This window comes from Pyrgilauda ruficollis, unplaced genomic scaffold (genome assembly GCF_017590135.1).
Source record: "Pyrgilauda ruficollis isolate IOZ18807 unplaced genomic scaffold, ASM1759013v1 scaffold4, whole genome shotgun sequence".
Lineage (NCBI taxonomy): Eukaryota > Metazoa > Chordata > Aves > Passeriformes > Passeridae > Pyrgilauda > Pyrgilauda ruficollis.
The window spans coordinates 4,049,905-4,071,856 of record NW_024525489.1 but is presented as its reverse complement, the minus strand read 5'-3'; the positions used below and the strand labels follow the sequence as shown (position 1 = coordinate 4,071,856).

Below are 21,952 nucleotides of genomic sequence, written 5' to 3'. Positions count from 1 at the left end.
AATGACATAAAGGTGGGGTTATATATGTTGGATTAATTTCTAACACATAGTTCTAATTATAGTTAACTGATGCTGGCAGTAGGGTTATTTTTGTATAAATTAAATCTCCAACCAAATGCATTTTACCCCTTTCCTCCACCTTGTTTTCATCCCTTGTTTTTAAAGGCCTATCCAGTGTCTTCCATGTCTCCTTTGTTTCTCATTTCTATTTGGAAATATGGTTGTAGACCTTCTTGAGAAGACCCTTTCATATCTTTTCCTGAAATAAATCTGAATCCAGAATTATTTATATATGTAATTTTGGCATTTACATTAGTACAGGAGGCAGATCGCTGCAGCTATGGCCAAGTTATGATTTGCCCTGTGCCTTGAAGGTTGCTCTACAAGAACATGAGCTACAAACCACTCGTTACTGCTCTCTCCTCACTCTTCCAACTAACTCCCATTTTCTTCTTGAATGCTGATACTGGGGGGCAGATGAGTAGTTGGACTTTGCATTTTCCTTATCAAAGGGTGGAGTGATATGACATTCTCTGAGATGTACCACATTTGAAAGGAACTGAAAATTTCCCAGTGCCCTGTATAAATTTCCTCTTTCCCCTTATAATCGGTTTCTTGGAAACATTTCTATCATCCTGTCTTGGTGAGGGTTGTGCTGCAAGTCTAATCACTGTGGTGTTGAAGACCCTCTTCTGGGGGATGGGTTTTTCACTTAAATTTCATCTGTTGACAAGCTGAAATCCTTTGCATTCTTGTGCTTCACTCAGTTGCTGTGTTGGCTCTTGAGAGCTATTTTTGAAAAGGAAAGTCTATTTTTGTCTTCAGAATAGCGGATGAGTTTTTGAAAAAATACAGAGCGCAGGTTTATGCTTTTTTTAACCCATTCTGTTCAAACCTCTTCATATATTATTCTAAGCTGAGATATATAATTCAGTTGAGCAGGAGGTGCTTAGTAAAAAAAAAATCTAGAGGTATAAGTTTAATTTTATTTTTGCTCTGTTTTTAAGATTGAATTGACCACTAAGAGTACCAAGAATGGTATCAATACTGCCTCCTTTTTTTTTTCCTCACTCAATATTGTTTCAATTCTCTTGCAAAAGGAAGATTAAAAATCAAAATAGAGCACTTTCAGCTCTCATCTTTCCCTGAATCCTTGTGCTAACTAAATATATATATGTATATATCACCTATATTTATGCAGACTTTAGGGTAGTTTCAGTCCCAGTGCTTGAAACCAGCATGAAACAATATGGGGAAATCACACTTTTGTAGCAGTCTGACTGGTTTAAAATATTATCTCAGGCATATTGAGCTAGAATGAACAAAGCAGCACTGTCATTATTTGTGAGAAGTAAAATCAACATATGAACAAATATGTACTGAAAACAGTAAATTCCCTGACCCAGAAAAGTGGTTCTGGAGCTTTTAATTTGAACTGGTTTCAAACCAGTGGCTGGCTTCCTGCGTTCAGCTCTAAAAGAGCTGATGATCTTTCTTACATCCTTTTCAGCTTACATTCTTGTGTTTCTTTAGTGTTTCAGTAAGTTGTGTGAGGAGAAGTTATCTCCATGTCTTTTTTTTCCGTATTGATTACTTGCTAGTTCTCAGTAAATTAGAGCTGAATTAATTAACATTTTCTTTTCAGCAAAATGTTATATATAAAACAACAATAAATCCTAGGCTTCCTAAGATAGGGTAAATCTGGGAACTTTATATTAAATGGGAGAAGTTTCATTGTGTTTTCGTCAGAACTTTTTTTTCTTACTTTTTTCAGGTGATATTTAGATCTGAGCAAGGTAGTGCTTTGCTTCACTGTTTCTATATTAATTTCTTACGGATGAACAGACTCGAGTAGTAACTCATTTGAAATCAATGACAATTGGTATTGACTTTTAATAAATAATGTGTCTGATTTATGAAAGAAAATGCTAATGGCTAACATTTTTGCAGTGATTTGAAGTTTTTCCTTCTCTTTCCTTAAGGAAAATGATCTATAGAAAAATAGATCTATAAAAAAGTTAGATCTTGACATAAAAATAGATTTAGAATGAGTTAAACCTTAGAGTAGCTGGCAATACCTTTAAATCAATGGATTTTTGAAGAAGAAATATTTGAAGATTATCCAAAAGGAAGATGTAGCAAAGGGAGTGAAGCTGGCAGATTGATAAAATTAATGTTTTAATCTAAATTGAAATAGCAACATTTATCTTTTTAGTTCTTCAGTTAAGTAAAAACATGTCATTCAGTCTAGTAAGATTTTTTAAATTGAGACATAAAGATCTCTCTTCTCAAAATCATACTATGATGAATTTCTAGTTTAAGATCTTATTTTTAGATTTATTTGGTATGAAACTAAATACACCATAAGCAATTCATTTTGGGAAACCAACTACTTTTACGTGTGGCATATTTTAAATTTTTACTATCCTTGTAAGTGTTTTGGTTTGTTGAAGTATAGAATACTTTGATTTCTACATTTTAATTTATGGCTGCAATGACGTACACTAATGATGTCCATTTCAATATGCTGTCATTTCCTACCCAGCCCCCCTTTGCAAAAGGGGAAGCATTTTATATGATGTCCATATTTTTCTTAGTGTTTAGATTAGACTTCATTAGTATGTTAGATTATTATTTTCCCCAAAGGAATGAACTCCATACATTTGTCTCTGTACTTAAAAGATCACCATTATTTTGTGCACCAAAGATGGGGTCAATGATAACTACTATCTTCAGCTTTCCAGAGAGCAGAATTTTAGATGATTTCCATAGTTTGGGTGGGGTGAGGTGTTTTTGTCTGTTTTGGTTTTTTTTCTTTGCTTAATTTTGTTTGCCCTGTTTGTTCTGCTATATGCATTAAAATTTCTACATTTGTTCATAATAAGTTATGTGTTGTGCAGTGATCCTGCAGAGAGCTGATGTGGAGCATGGAAAGGTTCTGACTGGTTAGCCTGAGCTCTGGTTCCACAGGGAATTAAGCTGATCTAAAAGCTCATTGCTGTTGAGGGGAGAAAGGTTTAATTTCTCTTTCCTCCTCCTCATGCCTTCCTGCTGGAATCCTTGCTCTGCTTATCTAGCTCTTTATGGCTGCAGAAAGCTCTACTTCCTTGGGTTATTCTATTGCTAGGTGCTTTGACTCATGGAGAGGAATCTGAAAAGCACCCAAAGCAATACAGTGTAAGAGACAAAAGCCAAGGAAAGGAAATAGAAGGGGAGGAGTTCAACTGCTTGGAACCTCCCACTTGTAAATGTGCATTAAGTGTGGGGTAGCAGACTGAACCTCTGTACTTAAGAGCAGTGAAACAAAGAAGCCACTTAGGTTCTGCTGCATTAATTACTCAGGCTATGCTAGGGCACACATTCAGCCTCACCAAGGTGGAAGTGCCTGTGTATTTCACAACCATACATATATGTCCTATATACATTGAAAAATTAGGAATTATTTCCTTTCAATCTTTTGGCAAGTAAACTCACTTTAAACTGCCACAAGACAAGTGAAGTTTCCTTCTTCAATGGAGACAAGATCTGATTAAAGATTATGAAGTCATTCAAGGGAGGTATGTTTGTTGACCACCTTGGAAGATTAAATCTTTAATAAGATCTCTGCAATAAATAAAGACCCTAACAGCTGTTCTTCAGCATGCACTGGGCTTTGATCTTTCTCTTACTTCATTTGGTGGAAAAAGTACTTATGTATCTTGTATACTATTGTCAAGCCAGTCTGGCCTTTTCTTTTTCCCAATAGTTTTGTATAATTCTTAAATCTTTTTATTGCAGCATGGTGATTTGGTTAAATGACAAGCATTACCAATGGTTCTTTCTTTATAACATCTTTATGTACTTGCTGTAGAATAGTGTTTGACTTTGTTGCTTCACTTTCTAAGAATGAACAAATTCCCTTAATCAGACTCTTATTCTCTAATGCAGAATTGGTTTTTGAGACCATAATGTCAAAACCCAGACTAGGGGAAGGGGCTTGCCACTCACTCTCTACTGCCCACCCTGACCTTGAGTTCAGCCATATCATTGCCCTAACCAGAAATCTTTACTATCCAGAGTAGACATATTCTGACTCAAAATAGATGGAAACTTGTTCTTCTAGATGTAAACATTAGTTAGGGCAGATTTGTGACTGAGTCAAGGTGCTCTTTTGTACTGAGATGCTGAATGATCATCAAAGGTAAATATGGTTTGCCTGGAGCATCCTAGTCAGTCTAGGACTTCTAGCTTTGCTAAAAATAATTCTGAGTTGAGCAATTCTTGCCATGTTTCTGCTTTTGCTTGGTTTTATTTTCTTCTGTCTTCTCCACCCTTCTGTGGTAAAGTTTCATTTGTCTTAATGGAAGTAAATCCCATAACCTTTTGAGTGCCCTGCTAGAATGTGCTCACACAGTCACACACTTACATTGTGGCACTGGTTTTCTTTGCTGAGGGAGCTTCTCATCTCAAACTCAGTAACAAAAACTGAAAATATAGTAGAGGGACAAGCATATGCAAGGTGATACAGAATTTTGTGTGGTGGATGACAAAAATGACTACAGAAATAATTCAGAGATAACATTCTATTGTTTTCTATCTTTTGAGGCTTTTTTTGGTCTAGTCTTTGCAAGAAATATTATTTTTTATGCCAGAAGTGGAGAAACTATTGTGATTTCTCTGATATGATTACTGCTCTGCTCCAGACAGCAATGTCAGCTGGGAAGCCCTGGCATAGCTGCTTCGTTGTCATAAAAAAACCCCAAAAACCATATATCCCACCTACCAGCATTATTTACTTCCTCTTCCATTTTGGAGACATTGGGCAATTTTCTGGTGCTAGGTCATTAAAGCTGTTTGAAAAGCAACTAAATCATGCTACAGTGTGAAAACAAGGCAGAATGATGCTGGTTATGTGCTTCTTTGTTACTGTTACATGAATACAGCCTCCCTCTGTGGTTTGCCTCAAAAATTAGTCCAGGCTATAGATGTCAGCGATTACAGAAAAACAAGTTGAAGTCTTGCGGAGTGATTGCACTCTGTTCTTCCTGCTCTACCTTGAGCTACAGAACATTGCTGCAGGGAAAGAGTGGTCTTTATTTGCTGAGAGTGTTTGTCAAATGTCTCCACAGGGATTATTACTGTGTATTATTTATTTGGTAACAGTCATAAAATTCAGCACTAATGATTGGTGAAGTTGGATCCCTTCCTAACTGGATTACAATTTAAAAGGTAAAAATGTTAAAATGTGGATGAGGGAACTGAGAGAATCAGCATGGGCAGAATGAGAACCCAAGGAACAAAAACAGGGATGTCAAGGACCTAGACACAGAGAAGAGTGCACAAATCTCTCAGTCAGTGAGAGCTGAGACACATTTACAGGAGTATGTACACTGCCATTACTTGGCTAAATTCCCTGCTTTAAACATAAAACAGAAAAGAGGATGGTGCATTTCAGCGCTGTTCATTTTGTACTTTTCACAAGCTGCCACTTAAACAAGAATAAATGGGCAGGTTCTTTGAGAGTGAAGAGTTAAATGTAAAAGTACAGAAATTTACTTGTGTGTATGTCAAGCTTTCACACATGCATCTGTAAGTGTAGTGGATACATACGGGCTGGTAGGAGGCTTTCTTCAAACAGAAGGGGGAGTTGGCTGTTTGCTGAGAGATGCTATAAATGTAGATCTCTTGGAAAGTCTAAAAATGAAATGGTGCTAGTGCAAGACAGCGTTTTGTTGAGTGAATGTTTAGTAAGACATCAATAGAAAAGATGAGTATCTTCTCAAATACTATATATAGCATTTATTCCTAAATTCAGAATCAAGTTCTATTTGTGAAAATAGATCTTAACTGACAGCTGCTTGATTTTAATTGTGTGGTCCTCTTTTTGTAGGAGTTATGTAGGGAATTACAGGTTGTTTGCATCATCCTGTCTCTTGGAAAAATGCTGTCAGTTCCTGCTTTCATGTGTGAACCTTCCAGGAGCTAATTTTTACCTTTGCTTTGCAAGGAAAGTATATAATTTGAAAAGAAATGGGATATGACCTCAAGCCACGGTTCGGATTGGTTAGAAGGGAGGGAAAAACTTCAAGCAAAATGAAATGCCAGAAAAATGAAGCAAACTGAAGTAAAGGGGGTGTTTCTGGATTAGAGTTAGGTGAAGAACAGAACAAACAGGAATGATTGCCATGATTACTGAAGGGTAGTGTGTAAGTTGATGAGGAAGTAAATTTGTTCTTCTATTTAGTGTGGAAGTTATTGATGGATAAGATCTGGTAGCACATCTTGTTCACTTTCCTCTTGCAGCCCTGTTCTAATCTTAGTATGTTGCAGCCCTAGGAATTCCACAATTTCTTTTACATGATTTCATAAATTAATATTTTGTACATGTGTTCAACCAGAATTCTTTATTTTTGTTGCTCTTCTGTTCTGTGCTACGGTCTCTACTCTTACTCTGTTGAACATCTCTCCCTCAGCTTCAGAGTGCAGGAATGTGTACCACATTGATATGTCAGCCTCTCATGAGCTGCCTTTCCCTGGCTCCTGTTGTTCTTCAAGCATAACTTCTGTTGTCATCAATGAGCACGTGTAGTCCCTCCCTTTGTTTCTGCAGTCTCCCAAACACACATCTGTCGCTATGACCCACTGCCCACTGACAATGTGTATTAACAAACATAAGATGCTCCATTGCTTGGACCCAACCCATCTTTATTTCTACTGCTCACTTTAAAAATTAAATAAATTGACATTCTGTTTGGCAGAGCTTTGTCACAATTTTCAGCCTTTCCTCCATCCCATCTGCTCCCCCAGCTGCTCAGTCACACCCTGCCCTCCATTTTCAGTGTGCCGAACTGCAGATAGATAAAATAGCCGCTAACTGTTAGTCAGGATGTGTTGCCTCCCTTCCCACTGTCCCATCTGCTCCTCGCTCTCTTGCAGCTTTTCACCCATGCTCCTAGTTTTTTGCTATCCCGTTATTTTTGGCAAATGGCTGCATTGCGGATGACCCAGATTCAGGATATGTATTGGGGTGTTTGCTCCTGTGGTAATGTGGCAGTTCCTGGGGTTCAGGAGCATTGGAGAGTTGGCTTGTCATTTACCTGAGCACATTTTCTGAAAGAATGTTCTTGAGGAGGGCTGGCACCTTTTAAGATTGACTGGGTGGTATTCCTTCTGTCGATAAGTATGAAAGTTGTGAGAGGAGCTTAATCCTTTAGCTGGAGTACAGTGGAGGGTGAAAACTGAAGCTCAGAAAATTGCACTAGTAAAAAGAACTTTGAGGCTTTTTCTAAGCTCTTTGCTGATATGCATGAGAACACCCCTGTACCCTTCCTGTACTGGAGCAGCTTTACTCACAAACATTTTACCTGTCCATCCTCTTCCCCTGAAAGTCCTTGTAAACCCTGAATAACAGACTGTTGCAAAGAATGTTTAATTTTGGTTTTGTGACGTAAAGATGAGTCAACCTTGCATCAGATTTTAAGCATTGTTTGTCTAATAAAAACCTTGAGGAAATTGAAAGAATGGAATTCTAGGAAGCACACTTAGTGCCTTCTCATACACTAGGAGAGGCAATGAAAGATAATGCAGGAATAGGTTTTATTTTCATGGTAGTTAATTTGCTTTATTTCTTCAACACAATAAATAGTGCAGGTTCTATATCTTATTTGGCTGATTGGTTTGAGTGGGAGAGAATGAAGTCTGTCAAACTGATAGTAATAAAATATTGTATGCTTTTAAAAGAAGAAATCTCTTCTAAAAGTTGTTCCAGGTTATCTTGATCATTAAAAAACAAAGGCAGATGAAAATAGAATAATGTAATCTCTAGTTTTGCAGTTTGTAGTGTCAAGTATGTTTCATGTCACTCTGGTCATAGTATCTGACAGTCTTCTTCCACAGTGCATATGTTCACATAAGAGATAATTCAGCTGCTTCTCCAATTTTATCACATGCTCTTGTTTTACCATGTGCTTGGATCATTAATTCTCTGGATGGGTAGTTCATAACGATATAAATGTGAATCTCTGTTTTACTCCATGAAGATAGATCTTGCTTAAATTGCAGGAAATATAATTCCTTTACATGGGACTTGTTAAAGTATTTTCAGTATAAGCAAGCTCAATAACGTCACTGACTCTATGGATAAGTTTTCTTTAATCTGTCCCAGAACAGCTCTATAAATGAGATGTTTTGCAAATGCAGCACACATAGATGTTTTCCCTCTTATGAGTGTTTGCCAAGAAGTTACCAGCTAATGTCTGTCAGGGGAGACTGCCTGCCACTTGTCACTCTGTCATCAAGCTGGGTTTGCAGCATGGTGGAAAACATGTGCCCCTGTTGCTGAGCCCTCCCTAACCCAGTGTGCTGCTTCGGACCTGCTCCCAGAACAAGCCACTGCAGTTGGATTTGGCAGCTCTCTCAATGACAAGCCTTTGGGATATGCCAAATCACCATGATGCCACCATTTTTGCTAGAAAAAGTTTATGAATGGTGGATGTAGGAAAATGTTGGCTTGCTTGCCTGATAAAATACTGAAGGATCTATTTCTGTAAAAAACTTTAGTGTGATATTGTGTATAGGACTGCCTACTTTTGACTACTGTACAGAATTCAGTCTTAGGTATCTACTCAACTTCATAGAATTATAGAATAGTTTGAGTTGGCAGGGACCTTAAAGATCATCTAGTTCCAACCCCCTGCCATGGCAGGGACACTTTCTACTAGATCAGGTTGCTCAGAGATACATCCAGCCTTGGCCTGGAACACTGCCAGGGACAGGGCGTCCACAGCTTCTCTGGGCAACCAGTTCCTCACCACCCTTACAGTAAAGAATGTTTGTCTAATACCTAATCTAAAGCTATGCTCTTTCTGTTTGAAGCCACTCTCTCTTTTCCTGTCACTACCTGTGACTTGTCCTGTCACTACCAGCTTCCATCTGGAAGAATGGATTACTTATCTCGGTCAGTCTTTCCCAGAACATTTTCTCTGTTGTTGGCTAGCTCCAAGAAATAAATGCGTTTACCTGGACCCTCAATTTGATCTTTCCGTGCCATTCAGTGCTATCTTTGTTCACAGTCCTGTAAAAATGTAAATTTACTGTCGGTACCTCTAAGTGACACTAGAGAGAAGTTCCTTTAAATTCTGCTCTGCTGCCTGAAGCCACTTCTCCTGCCATGTTTGTGTATTTTGTGCTCATAGTGGTGTAATTAACTTGCATAGCAAATTAAATAATTATTTTCTCTCTAACTCAAAATTCCACTGTATCCTTTACCTTAAGTCTTAATTCTCACCTAAATGATCTATTCTGTTGTGTGTTGTCCTTCATCAGCTTTCTCAAGAGGCAACCATTATACAAGCTTCCCATTTCTGGCTTGGTTTTCTCTTAGAGGCTAAATGTGACATGCATGTGTAAGTGGAAATGGATTTAGGAATGGAAATGTTTGGACCATGCAATTTCTTTTCACGCCTGTCTTCCTCCTCCACTCTCAAACGCATAAGATTTGCTTGTCAAGGTACCCTTCTACATCATACTACCACTTATTTTTGTAAGATGGCTGCAAACGCTGCAGTGTTGGGAGAGCTCTGATGGCAGCCAGTTTTGCTAGACCAAACAATGTGCAGAGGGAAGTTTTTTCCAACATCTGGCAAAAATGTCTGAGGTTGATCTTCATGTATAGCAAGAATGGGTTTGGAATAACTACCCGAACTCCATTCAGTTCCAGGAAAGGTTGCCTGGGCCAATGTTTTACAAGTCACCTTCTATGTCATGCTGCATGTGTTTGGGCTGAGTATCATGATAATATGGGGTTTTTTTGTTTTGTTTGGGTTTTTTTTTTTTTTTTTTTGGTGTGTGTGTTGTTTAAGTGCTACAGTCCATTTATTTCACAATGTGTGGGGGAGGTGGGGATGCTGGTGATTACTAAAAGTGAAGTATGATAAAGTATTGATGTGAGATTATTAGATGGAGCATTGAGGAGGGATGCCAGGGTTTCAGCCTGGCAGCCATGGTTTCATTGTAATTTAACACAAGATTGCCATTCTATCTTCTGGCTGTATTTCCAACAAGAAAGATGAGAGAGAAAGGGACAACAGTAAAATCCAGAGAAACACCACAAATCCATAGCAGTTGTTTATATTGCTGTAATAGAGCATATTGTTAAAAGCATTAAATGGCATAATGAAGAGTTGTGGGTGTGGAGAGTTTTTTTAAGTTTGCTTTGATGTAAACAATTTGCTGTACATTCACAAAATTTACAAGCTTGGAAATATTTAATTAAAATTGTTGTTATGGGTTATCTAGACCAATGTAATTTCTTTTTCATTGCTAAATAATGCTTTCAATATATTAATTTGAGCACACTACCTGCTCGGGTACTTTCCCAGTTAGCTTATTCTAGATGTCTTGACATGTTTAAGGAAAGTTTTCTTTTTTACTTTTATAGCAGCTGAGTAAAATCTGCATTGACATCAAAGACTGTCAGGAAAATGTTTACCGCTTTTTAGATCAATGACTAGCCAAGCTAATGGAAATTAGCTACAGCAAAACCCAGTGAAAATTCAGTGCTTGTCTAAACTGTGTCTGTCATAAACTGTTCCTTTATACCTTATAAATGGCTAAGGGCTTTTATGGTCTATACTACATTTAACTTGCCTTGTTTAATGTGCAGCACTTCTGTAAAAGGTGATGTACTATATGTGACAGTTTAATTTATTTTTTGGTAACTCTATTCATTAAAACAAAAAAGGTAGCAGAGCTTTTTTGGTTATTTATATTGTTTTAGTTGTACTGCTTTGGGTTGTAAAATAGGCAAACTTTAGAATCTTAACAAGTCTGATTATTACCTTGATGGAAAGTGCAGTTAAACACCAGCTGTCTGATGGGTTGTCCATCTCCAATTCTTTCTATTGTAGCAGAGGATTTTTACCTTTCTCAATTAAAACTGTTTTTCCGTAGAGTTGACAAGTAAGTTTGATAGACAAAGGGAGAGTGAAAGGTAGATCTGATGATAGAAAATGCCCTATTTGAGCTGTAGCTTAATTCAAGCTACCATGATCATAACTTGTCCTTATTTAAACTTTTTCGTTAACATGGATTTCATAGCAAGATTTGAAATGTTTTCTCTGTGTGCCTACACTTCCACATTCTGAAAAGACATGTTTTTCATGTGTGGGACCATACATTCAAACTAAACCTTTCAGGGAGAGACAGACTTAAGCTGTCCTCTACGTGTGTGCGTACAGAAGGAGAAGGCATTGGAAGTCCTTGGATAGCTTTGGAGATGTGAAGTACTAGAAAGGGAAAAAGATCTTTCACTAACTCAGTTGTCTATGTCTGTGAATATTTATATAATTTTTATATTCTCTACCTCTTCCTATCATGCCCTAGTTTTCATCCAGAATTTGCAGAGAAAAATCTCAGTCTCTGTTTTCATACATGACTATTTTTCATAGCATTGTGTGGAAGATTGGCTATTGCTCTATTGTACATACTGACTGATACAGAGCACTTGTCCTTAAACCTTATCTGTCCTCATTTTTGTGCTGACTCAGACTGACTCATATACTAGATATAGTTCTGAGCAAGGGTAATGTTCAATTTCCCAGAGATTACTTTGCAGTAATATGTTGAAATTGTGTTTCGATGCCTGTAACTGTCATTTATTTGAAGATTTATCTCTTTATAATCTAGCACTTGAAACATTTGTTTTGATGCTTACAGAGGGAGCAATTTAATTGTCTAGAAATGTATTTTTAGGTGTGTTTTGAGCATGTGTTTATGTTGTTTCAGGTATCTGAGCATGAAATCTGGTCTGCCTGTAGCTATTAAAGATTAATTACCGCTTTTTTTTTTTGTGCTTTTTGTTTTGTTTTGTTTTGTGTTTTGGTGCTGCAGTCACAAGACTTTGCTTTCTGCAACATCACCATTTACGAGATGAAGGCTGAGCAGTCCCTGATACTTCCCTTATTTTCCATGCCCTGGAGAATGGTCATCACTTCACAAAGCATTCAATGTTTTCTAAATTCAAGCACTATGTACAGAGGCTTTCAGCCTGGGGCCGTAACGTACAGGATATTTTTCCTTGTGCCGTAATGAGACAATATTTCTTGGTGAAGTGCTGTAAATGTTCTTTAAATTTTCCTCTACCAACGAATAATGGAGGAAGCTAAAACTCCCTCATCCTTCTTTTACCATCTTCTTGCCGTCTCCATGCTGCACTCACACCTCAGGTGATAATGCAAAATACAGATTCACAAAAATGTAAACTCGTATATGGCAGAGAGAGACCTCCTTTATTGGTATCATTAGGACAAAAGTACCACAATCTGGATAATTACACTTCTTGAACATAAGCAGTAACATTTGCACTGAAAAGAAAATTTGAGATTGCATGTATATGTGAACCTTTTTTGAGAGGTATCTATTTGTTAAGAGTCATTACTATAATCAGATCTAATCTGATTCTAGAATCTTTCAATGTTGTCTTATTAAATCAACCAGAGGATTAATGACTTCTGAAGTTGTTTGATGCTGTTTGCTGTGTACTGAAATGTTTTACTCTGTATTGGATCCTACTGGAAGTATCACCCACCCTAGAACATTGCTACTGTTCATATCTGTCAGCAAAAATACATCAAGGAGCATATTTTGTAAAATAAGAATTAAGCCACTGAATGTATAGAACTGTGTCCCATTCTGGGCTCCCCACACCAGAGACGTGGACATGTTGGAGTGAGTCCAGCCAAAGGACTGATAGTAAAGGGACTGAAACCTCTGCTGTAAGAGTAGAAGCTGAGAGATCTGGGACTGTTCAGCCTGGAGGAGAGAAGGCTCAGGGGAATGTTATCCACATGTATAAATACCCAACTACAGGCTTTTCTAAGTGGTATTCAGTGACAGGACAAAAGGCAGGGGGCACAGACTGAAATCCAATTTAAACATAAAAAATACATTTAAGCACAAAAAAATCTCCTTTATTGTGAGTAGTTGCCCAGCAAGGCTGGGCAGTGTTCTTCACTGGGGATATTCAAAACCCAAACAGATACAGCCCTGGGCAGCCTTCTCTAGTTGACACTGCTTTGATCTTTCTAAGTAACCTCCAGTGGTCACTTCCAGTCATAACTATGATTCAAGACTGCTTCTAATCAGGAAGCCTTACTCCAATTTGAATGGCGTTGGTGAGAGGTTCTGTTAGATATTTAAAAAACCTTTGAGATCTGTTCCATAAGGATGTGAACTTCTGTCTAAAAGTTGTTTGTTGTAATGGCAATATCTTTTTCTAATGCTGCTTGAAAATTTGCAGAGATTGTTAACTTCATATGCACCTTTTGTTTTGCCCCTCAGGAACGTTTCTTCTCGCCAAGATTTCGTCGTCGACTTCATGCTGTCCTAGCATCTGTTAGCACTTCAATGCTGATTTTATCAAATCTAATATTTCTTGGAGGAAATCAAGTTGGAAAAATCTACTGGAACAGGATCTTTATGGAAGGCAAGTTTATTTTTATGTGCTTTGTAGGTAACAGAATGTTCCAATTGTTACCTTGGGTGGGCTGAGACAGGTTTTTCTCTCAGTGCACTAAATGGGAGTTAATTTTTTTCAGGTCAAAACTATCAAAAATCTGAGAAAATTCAAATAAATCTGCAGGCTGCATGACTACAAAGAAACATTGCTTTTTTCCCATTCAAGCCTAGAAGGAGGGCTGTCAGGCTTCTCTGACAAGAGAAATCACTGAATATCAAGTAATAAATGTGTGACAAGTTACCAAGTTGAATTTCTTCCCCACTCTGCATTTCACACACATCAGTAAGGATAGGCGTACTAAAGCCAACCCCATAGATTCTGTGGATGGTTAGTGGGTAAGATCTGCATAATGCAGCATAACTGAGCAAGCATTAATGGCTGTTTTTTTGTAGTGAATGTGATTGCAGGCGGGGGACCTGCTGACTATTGAGGGCAAGTGTGGGGACAGGGGAACTTGGGTGACAGTGTCAGCCTGTGGTGCTGCTGAATAAGCAGTATGGGACGTGCTCTGAGCTGACTCAGGAGACAGAGCAAGCTTTAATTGTTTTGCTAGAGGTCAGTGTAAGTAGGACCAGTTTTCTTTTTATGTTCTTACTGCTGCCAGTCAAATTAAGATCTTGTAGAGGAATATTTCTTCCTCAAGAGGGAAGTACTAATAGGCTACTGTGTGTAGAAGTGTTCTCTTAAAAACACTACCGCTGTCTATAGCAGTGTTTTCTCCTCTTGGCTTAGAAATCAGCTCTGGAGTTCCAGGATCCTACTTAAGCATCCCAAAATAGTGAAACTCTTAAAGAGTAAGTTATGTATATGAGTGGAACAATTTATCTTCTGAACTAAAGGAGAAAAACCATTCAAAGAGCTTGAAGAAAGGAACATTTTCTGCATAAAATATAGTGAAGCTTTCTGTTAATACTGAGCAGCAAAGAGGGAGTACTAGATTTTGCTCTTTAAAGCATAAAATACTTGTTTTCTGTTTTTTTGAAAGGCTTTGTTTTTTGTTTTCTCTTAAATTGTTTCCTTCCAATTAGTTGGCTAATAGTAGAAAATAAGCTGAAAGAAAAAGTTGAAAGTGAATTTGAACATCTCTTTTTAATTATTAAAAATAAACAAAAGGATTAGTGAAGTTGTCTATCTCAGGCTTACAGCTCCATACAAATTATTTCCCTAATGCAATCTGTATATTATATGAGAATATATATCAAGAAAGTATGCCTTCCTTGTTAGAAGGGTTAGTGGTTGTGCAGGGGTTTGCAACTGATGAAGGACAATGTTTTATCAAGTATAACAATATTTAATTCAAACAGAAACAATCAATTATTGATTGTTTTTCTAGGTTTGTTTTTTTTTCTTAGAGGTGGGGCTAATTCTTTGATTTATTTCTACTGCACTTGAATATATAGAGTTACTTAAGGATTAGGTGCCAGTCATCTAAGACAGGAATAGGAAATTAGTTTAGTCATTTGCATCTTTGTTTCCATGATGTTTTAATCAAATTAACTTTATTTTTAGAACATGAAAGCTTTTGCTTAGTGCAGCTCATACTCCACTAGTAGAAATCTCAGTGTTTAGCTTTGCGAGCTTTGTATGCCTCTATTATTTGATCACTCAGATGCCTGTGAGTATATTGTTTAACTGAATTGTTGTTCTGACAACTCCCTGAAACTGAAACATCCACGAAAATTTTATTGCATCTACACACCTAATCCATTGTGGTTTTCTTACTGTGGAACAAATGGGGTCAACTCTGGTATGACTGCAGGCTGGGGGATGAGCAGATCAAGAGCAGCTCTGCAGTGAGAGACTTGGGGGTGCTGGTGGATGAAAAGCTGGACATGACCCAGCAATGTTCACTGGCAGCCCAGAAAGCCAAATGTGTTTTGGGCTACATCAAAAGGAGCCTGGGCAGCAGGCCAAGGAAGGGGATTCTGCCTCTCTGTTCTCCTCTGGTGAGACCCCTCCTGCAGTGCTGTGTCCAGCTCTGGGATCCCCAGCACAGGAAGGACATGGACCTGTTGAAGCAGGTCCACAAAAATGAGTAGAAGGATGGAGCACCTCTCCAGTGAGGAAAGGCTGAGAGAGCTGGGATTGTTCAGCCTGGAGAAGAGAAGGCTTCAGCGTGACCTTACTGCAGCCCTCCAGTACCTGAAGGGAGACTACAAGAGAGATGGAAAGGGACATTTTACAAGAACCTCTAGTGACAGGACAAGAGGGAATGGCTTCAGACTGAAAGAGGGTAAGTTTAGATTAGGTACTAGGAAGAAATTCTTCCGTGTAAAGGAGGCACTGGAACAGGTTAGTCAGAGAAGTTGTGGATGCCCCATCCCTGGAAGTGTCCAAAGTCAGGCCAGATGGATCTCTGAGCAACCTGGTGTAGTGGGAGGACTCCCTGCCTATGCTAGGGGGCTGGACCTGGGTGGTCTTTAGGGTCCCTTCCAACCCAAGATATTCAATGATTCTATAATTGAGGGCTGGTCAAATCCAGAAGAACTATTCAAAACTTGGTATTCAGTTTCACCTGAATTTAGGTGCTGGTCTGTAAGAGAGACAACAAAAATCTACGTTTGGAGTGTGCAAAAAAACTAAAGTTAAATGAATTTGTTTGTAGTCTGCACTGTTCTGGTGAATCCAACACATCAATATTTACAGACTAAACTAAACACTACAAATATGTACTCTTTGATCATTCCTTTGTCAGCCCAAGAACAGATGAGATGATCTAGTTACTTGGCTTGAACTCAAGATTTTGTCTTCACCTTGATAAAAAATTCAGTGGGGATATGCTTGACTTGTTAGAACTAAGGATGGTGGTGGTGGGTGGGTGTTCTGTGAGGCAGGAGGGTATTTGTTTGGGTTTTTATATTTGCACTTCATTTCTGGTGTGATGCAAGCAATATAAAGTTCCCAAGTATTAAGATTTTTTTTGTGCATTATGATTCTGGCGAGCTTTGATTAGAAAGATGTTGATATTCTGTCATTAACTTGTGGAGAATAGTCTAGAAATCTGGCAAAGGACCCCCAGAGCTCTTTTGTATGTAATACCCAAATCTGAGTCATTTCACTTGGTAGACAATGCAATGTTACAACGTCCAGTACATCACTGAGATCTGCTAAATATGTATCTAGTTGTTTTCAGTCAATACTTGTTAGCTTTGGGTTTAGAAAGAAGATATTCTGTGAATTTCACGTTAAAATATTAGAAATAATATTCTTTATATAAATATTAGAATATATACATATTCTAATAATATATAAAAGCTTTTTGATCTCTTTGAGATTTACCTTGGTTTAGGAATGCTAAGCAGGTTTTGCATCACTCTAAAACCAGAGAGTAGACATTTCCACTGAGAGGACATCTCTACATTCTCAGGAACCTGCCAGCAGGACTTGAGATTTGTTGACTGAGGTGGCAGAAGGCTCTTCAGTACTAGTGTCACATAAAATCCCTCTGAGGTCAGGAATAGAGAGATGTGGAAACAGAACCTCCCACCTGTGCACTATCAGCTGCAAAGAGTAGTTGGTTCCTTTGCTTTGTTCAAATCCCACAGAATTATGTCTATAAAGATCTGTACGTGTACAGGTAGGAATAAAATACGAGAACAGATGTGTGTTTCACAGTTTGTAAATGTAATTGGCATTTGTAAATCACTAAAAAGTAGACAAGAACATATATGCTAAAGTCCAGCAATAAAATGCATCTCAGAGCAGAAATCAGATCTGCAGGTTTAGGTGCAATATAAGATGTTGTGTGTGGCATTTTCAGGTCTAGCAAGGAAATGAGCCTCAGAATATCAGTATTATAAGGCTCTAAATGCCCAGCCTACAGCACTTCATAGTTAGAAATTAGGAGTTCTGTTGTATAATATCGAAAAACAGAACACTGAGGAGCAGCTACCTGCTAGCATGTGGGTGACAGTGATGCAAATTTAAACCAACATCCTCTTAAAAGAAAGTTTTACTGAAGCTTAAGGTGTATGAAATGCACTTCTAGTCTTGCTCTTTGGTTACTGGAGAGGATTTACTCTGTTCTTTTGCAAAGACTGAGTATTGTCAAAAGTCTACAGTTTTCAGAGAGTGGGGAAAAAAAGATATGGATATAAAAGCAATTAAATCTCAAGGCCAGCACAGTCAGTCCAATGAGAACCATGCCAGTGGGATACCTTTGTTATCAAAGGTTTGTGAATTGCATTTTAGGAACAGGATTTAGATGAAGTTTCCTGGGATTCTTATTTGACTAATACTTTAACTGCTTTGAAGTGCTTTGGCAGTGCTTTCCACTGTTCCCATCCCACAAACAAGGGGATATCTGAGTATGTATTCTTTAGTATTTATTTTGTTTCCTCTTGTGAAAAATAGGTTAAATTTAACTGGCTTTAAAAATAATTTTGTGCATCATCAAAATCACTGGTTTCAAAATTATGAGAGCAGAGGTCTGTGTGTCTTATGTGTATGAATATTTGTTCTTAATTTTGTTCTGAAAATTCTCTCTGTTCTTTCTGTTCAGACCAGCCTTAGTGCTTGTTTCTAAAATGTAATTTGGCCCTGTTATTTGCAAAGAAAAAAGTTCCTATAGCAAGCATTATCTTTCTTTTGTAAGAAATTTCTCCTGAGAGACAGTGTCACAAATGTCTAATAAAAAAGTAGGAGAAATATCTTCTATGTAACTAACATTTTTAATCCTGTATTCTCTATAAACAAGTAATGCTTCGCTTCAAAATGAGATGCCCCAACAAGAAGGTTCTCTTTGGAAGGGCTCACTCCTGCAACCAGCACTGCGCAGTGCTTTTGGTTAAGAGACTGAAATATTTTATCAAGCATGGATGGCAGGGGAAATAATTGTATTGGGTGACAAAAGTCTGAAATTCTTCCTGGTCTTTTTCTGGTTTACAAGGAACAGAGTCCAGATCAATGAGGAAAGCACACAGTGCATTTCAGGTGTATTTTACTTTGAACAGCTGTCTGAAAATTGGACAGCCGTGATTTAACTTAACTGTAAACCAGTACTTTAGCTATCCAATTTACCTTGCCAAATTGTGAGGAGTGCCTCTCTGGAGGGCAGTTCAGCCCACATACATCTGTCTTAGCATGGGATGAGATGCATTGTCACTCTTCACTGCGTTCAGGGGCATTTTGTGCAGCCTAGTTTAGATTAGATTGAACACCCAACCTTTGAGAAGGTGTCCTTTAGTAGACATCCAGGAAAGAGTGAATTTCACTCTCAGTTAGGAGTGATTCACTGCAGGGGTACAGAATGGCTGGCTGGGCAGATGTCCTGCAATGAAGGATGTCTGACTGCTCTACCAGATTGTGAACTCCCTGCATCAGCAGCGTCATACCACCTACAGCAAAAATAGACCTTGTGCAAAGATGCATTGACAGCAGTGCAAAATGCATAAATGCTCTTCTCCTAATGATGTTCTGAAGGCTAAAGTTAAAATATGTGCACTTTTGGTTACTGCAGTTTAAAAAAGCAGTAAGCTGACAATTAGGAAGAAGGAAATACAACAACGTAATTGGAAGTCTAGAGCTGTGATCCTGAATAAATGATATTGCTGTGTTTTGAGAGAAAAGTATTGAAGGGAGAAATGGATACATCAAAGTTTCTGCAAACTGAATTTTACAAAAATATTCTGATCAGCTGTGGGTCAGGAGAAGGGAAAAAACCCTGTAAAATGTAGCAAGTACTTGCACTTTGGTGATCCTTACAGGTCCCTTCCAGTTCCAGCTCTGGATATTCTATGATTCTATTACATTACCTAGGTAAACTGTTGGATTGCCAACTTCAGGGGACAGTCTCAAGGTAGAAAAAAATCTGTCAAGCGATGTAGAAAATACCAACGATATCATGATGTAGGAGTAATCTCTAAATTGCTTCCAGACCCATTCCAAGCCCTATTTTCATTAGGCAGTTCATCAGCAGACATGTTTAAAGCAAAACTAAAATTTATTTCTCCATGTCTAATATTTGTTCACTATATAAAATAAAAGTGGTGCCTTTATTTTGCCTCCAGTTTTCCCTTTTGGCCGGCATTGAAGCAAAATCAGGTCCTATGCTAATCAGAATTTAAATAATTGGTTAATTTATAGGGAAAAGAAAATATGTTCTCATTACCACCTTACCTACTTTACAGAGGCAGAAAGCCTTTGGACTTCTTCCCAGCTGTGCAGCACAGCAATCTTAGACTGTGTTTCACAGGGCATCTTAGGCACTGATTTGCAAGTGGGAATTTCCACAATCATGGCATACAAGATTCAGAGGTATGAGTGAAACAAAGAGTTTGGTGCAACATATCTGATGTAACATGCCTAAATGTGGCTTTTTGGCTTACTTTGGCAGAAGCAGAGGACCATTATCTTATGATGCTATCAACATCTTTCAAGACATTGTCCTGAACTATTGTTGCCTTTAGAAGTTTTGCCCTTGGTTGTGAAGACAGTGAAATTAGGTTGTTGCTGTACAAAAACTCATTTGTATATTAGTAGTAGAAATGCCTAAGTTCAACATCTAACTAATTAAAAAACTATGAGTTACTTATTGTGCAGTTCCACTGCTGTGTAAGATGTCAATAGCAAAAAAAGGTGAGAGATTCCTGTATGGGTTGTTGTATGTTTGAGTTTGGCTCATGTAAGATCCTGTCTTCCCATCAGAGAAGTTGTTGACTGTATGCCTCATGTGCTGCAATAAGGAGTGTGGGTAGAAGGCCTCAAGGTAATCAGTTCATACGACCTCATCCTTCAGAAACTGAGTGCTGCTAGTCAAATTAGGTCGTACATTTAGCACGTTTTAAGGGCTGAGGAGCACAGTAGTTGAACTTGTTATCCAGCAGGGTTTAGTTGGACATTTTAGCTCTGAGTTTTGTCAGATAATATACAACAATGTCTTAGGAGCCATATTGCTTGTTACAACTTCTGAAATGGGTTGCAATGGTAGGTGTAATTATCTAGCTGTGAAGGGGTTTAAAGGTGCAGGAGGAATGAAATCATGCAGCAAAGGAACTCAAAAGAAATCCACAAAACCTGTCAGCTGGGGCATCCCTGTGAGTGTGTGATACTTTGCTGTCTGTTCTATGCATCTGTTGGAAAGTCATTGCTCAAATTTCTTTGCAGCTGAAAGAAAAAGGAGGGCTGCTTATTGGCAGTTCAGAGTTTCAGATGGCCCTTGGTTTAGTTTGGAAAATTCTGTTGTGGAGTAGCTGGCATATGGTCTTACAGCATTCTTGTTCTGTGGAAACCCCCCCTGAGGATTCTCCTGATGGGGAGACCCCTAGAAAGTTCTGTGCCAGGATTGAGAGACAAATAGGGCTTTTGGTTTTTTCAGTCTTCAGGTTGCTGTTTATTTTTCTCTTATCAACAGTTCAGCACACTGTCTACATCTCAGACTTAGTGTATGAAGAGAAAGGCACCAAAAGTCACAAGACACACAGGTTCAAAGTCTTTTGAAACTATTCTGTACAATTAACTCTTAGAATATATTTTATTTCTACCTTTCTACCAATGACTAATTATTTGTCTGTTCACGCAACATCTACATTGCCGCTCTTTCTAACCCATTACTCTGTGCTACCAACACTGCAGAAAATGGAGTAGATGAAGAAGAGAAGGAGATCAGACAACACCCAAAATCCTCTGTCTTGTCTTCTATTTACCTCCATACTAAAAACCCAAAACTCTTAAGTTTTTCACCCTGTGAGAAACTGTGCTACTATCTATTTCACATACTCGTAGATTCCAATTCTTCCCCAAGTCTTGGAAGCTTTCTCCATGGACGAAGGTTAAAAGCAGCATTGCCCTGGGGATCAGGACTTCTCAGGACAGACAGAGAAATATTCCCTGTGCCCTGGTTTCCAACATTGTTCCTCCAGATTTTCACTTTCACTGAGAAATCCCACTTGCTGCTGTTCCGCTGAAACTTACTTAGGGTCGTTTTTCCAAAAATACATTTATGAACATTATATTGATGAATTGCATAATTTAGAGTAATATTGCATAGTGGCAGAAGTATTACTGAAGATGTCACATTTTTCTAAGTGATTCATTCTTCTTCATGCACAAAGGAAACTTGTTCCCACAATCATTTACGTGACCTTGCTTAGTGGGTGCAGTTCATTGGGATGTGAACTGGCAAAATACCAAGAAAAATTAATTTTGGTGTGCAGCAATAAGGAGGCAGTATTTGGGGTTTTTTTCTCCTGCACCTCCCAAAGGATGGCAGCTGCATAAAAGCAAATATTCACATTTTTTGGGGGGGCATTTTCTTCAGAGTTGAAACAATGAAGTGTGTTCTGCCATTTTCTGTTGTATCATGTTGGTTTGAGACTCTGTTCTATGTGAAAATTGTTGGAGCATTTCTGTGTTTAAATTCAACTCTTGCTATTTAATCACAATAGTTTACCATTTGTCATTAATTTGTCTTTAGATTCTTAGGACCTGATCCTGCAACCAAATCAATGCAGAAAGATC

The 21,952-nt window shown here is 38.2% G+C and overlaps 1 protein-coding gene across 1 annotated transcript in view; it reads left to right on the top strand.

The window, feature by feature from the left end:
• HHAT (hedgehog acyltransferase) overlaps window positions 1-21,952 on the top strand; it is a 147,560-nt gene that overhangs the window by 75,704 nt on the left and 49,904 nt on the right. Inside the window, exon 11 of the mRNA XM_041477305.1 lies at window positions 13,318-13,462. Coding sequence (XP_041333239.1) covers window positions 13,318-13,462 — 145 coding nt within the window. The remainder of the gene's footprint in view (window positions 1-13,317; window positions 13,463-21,952) is intronic.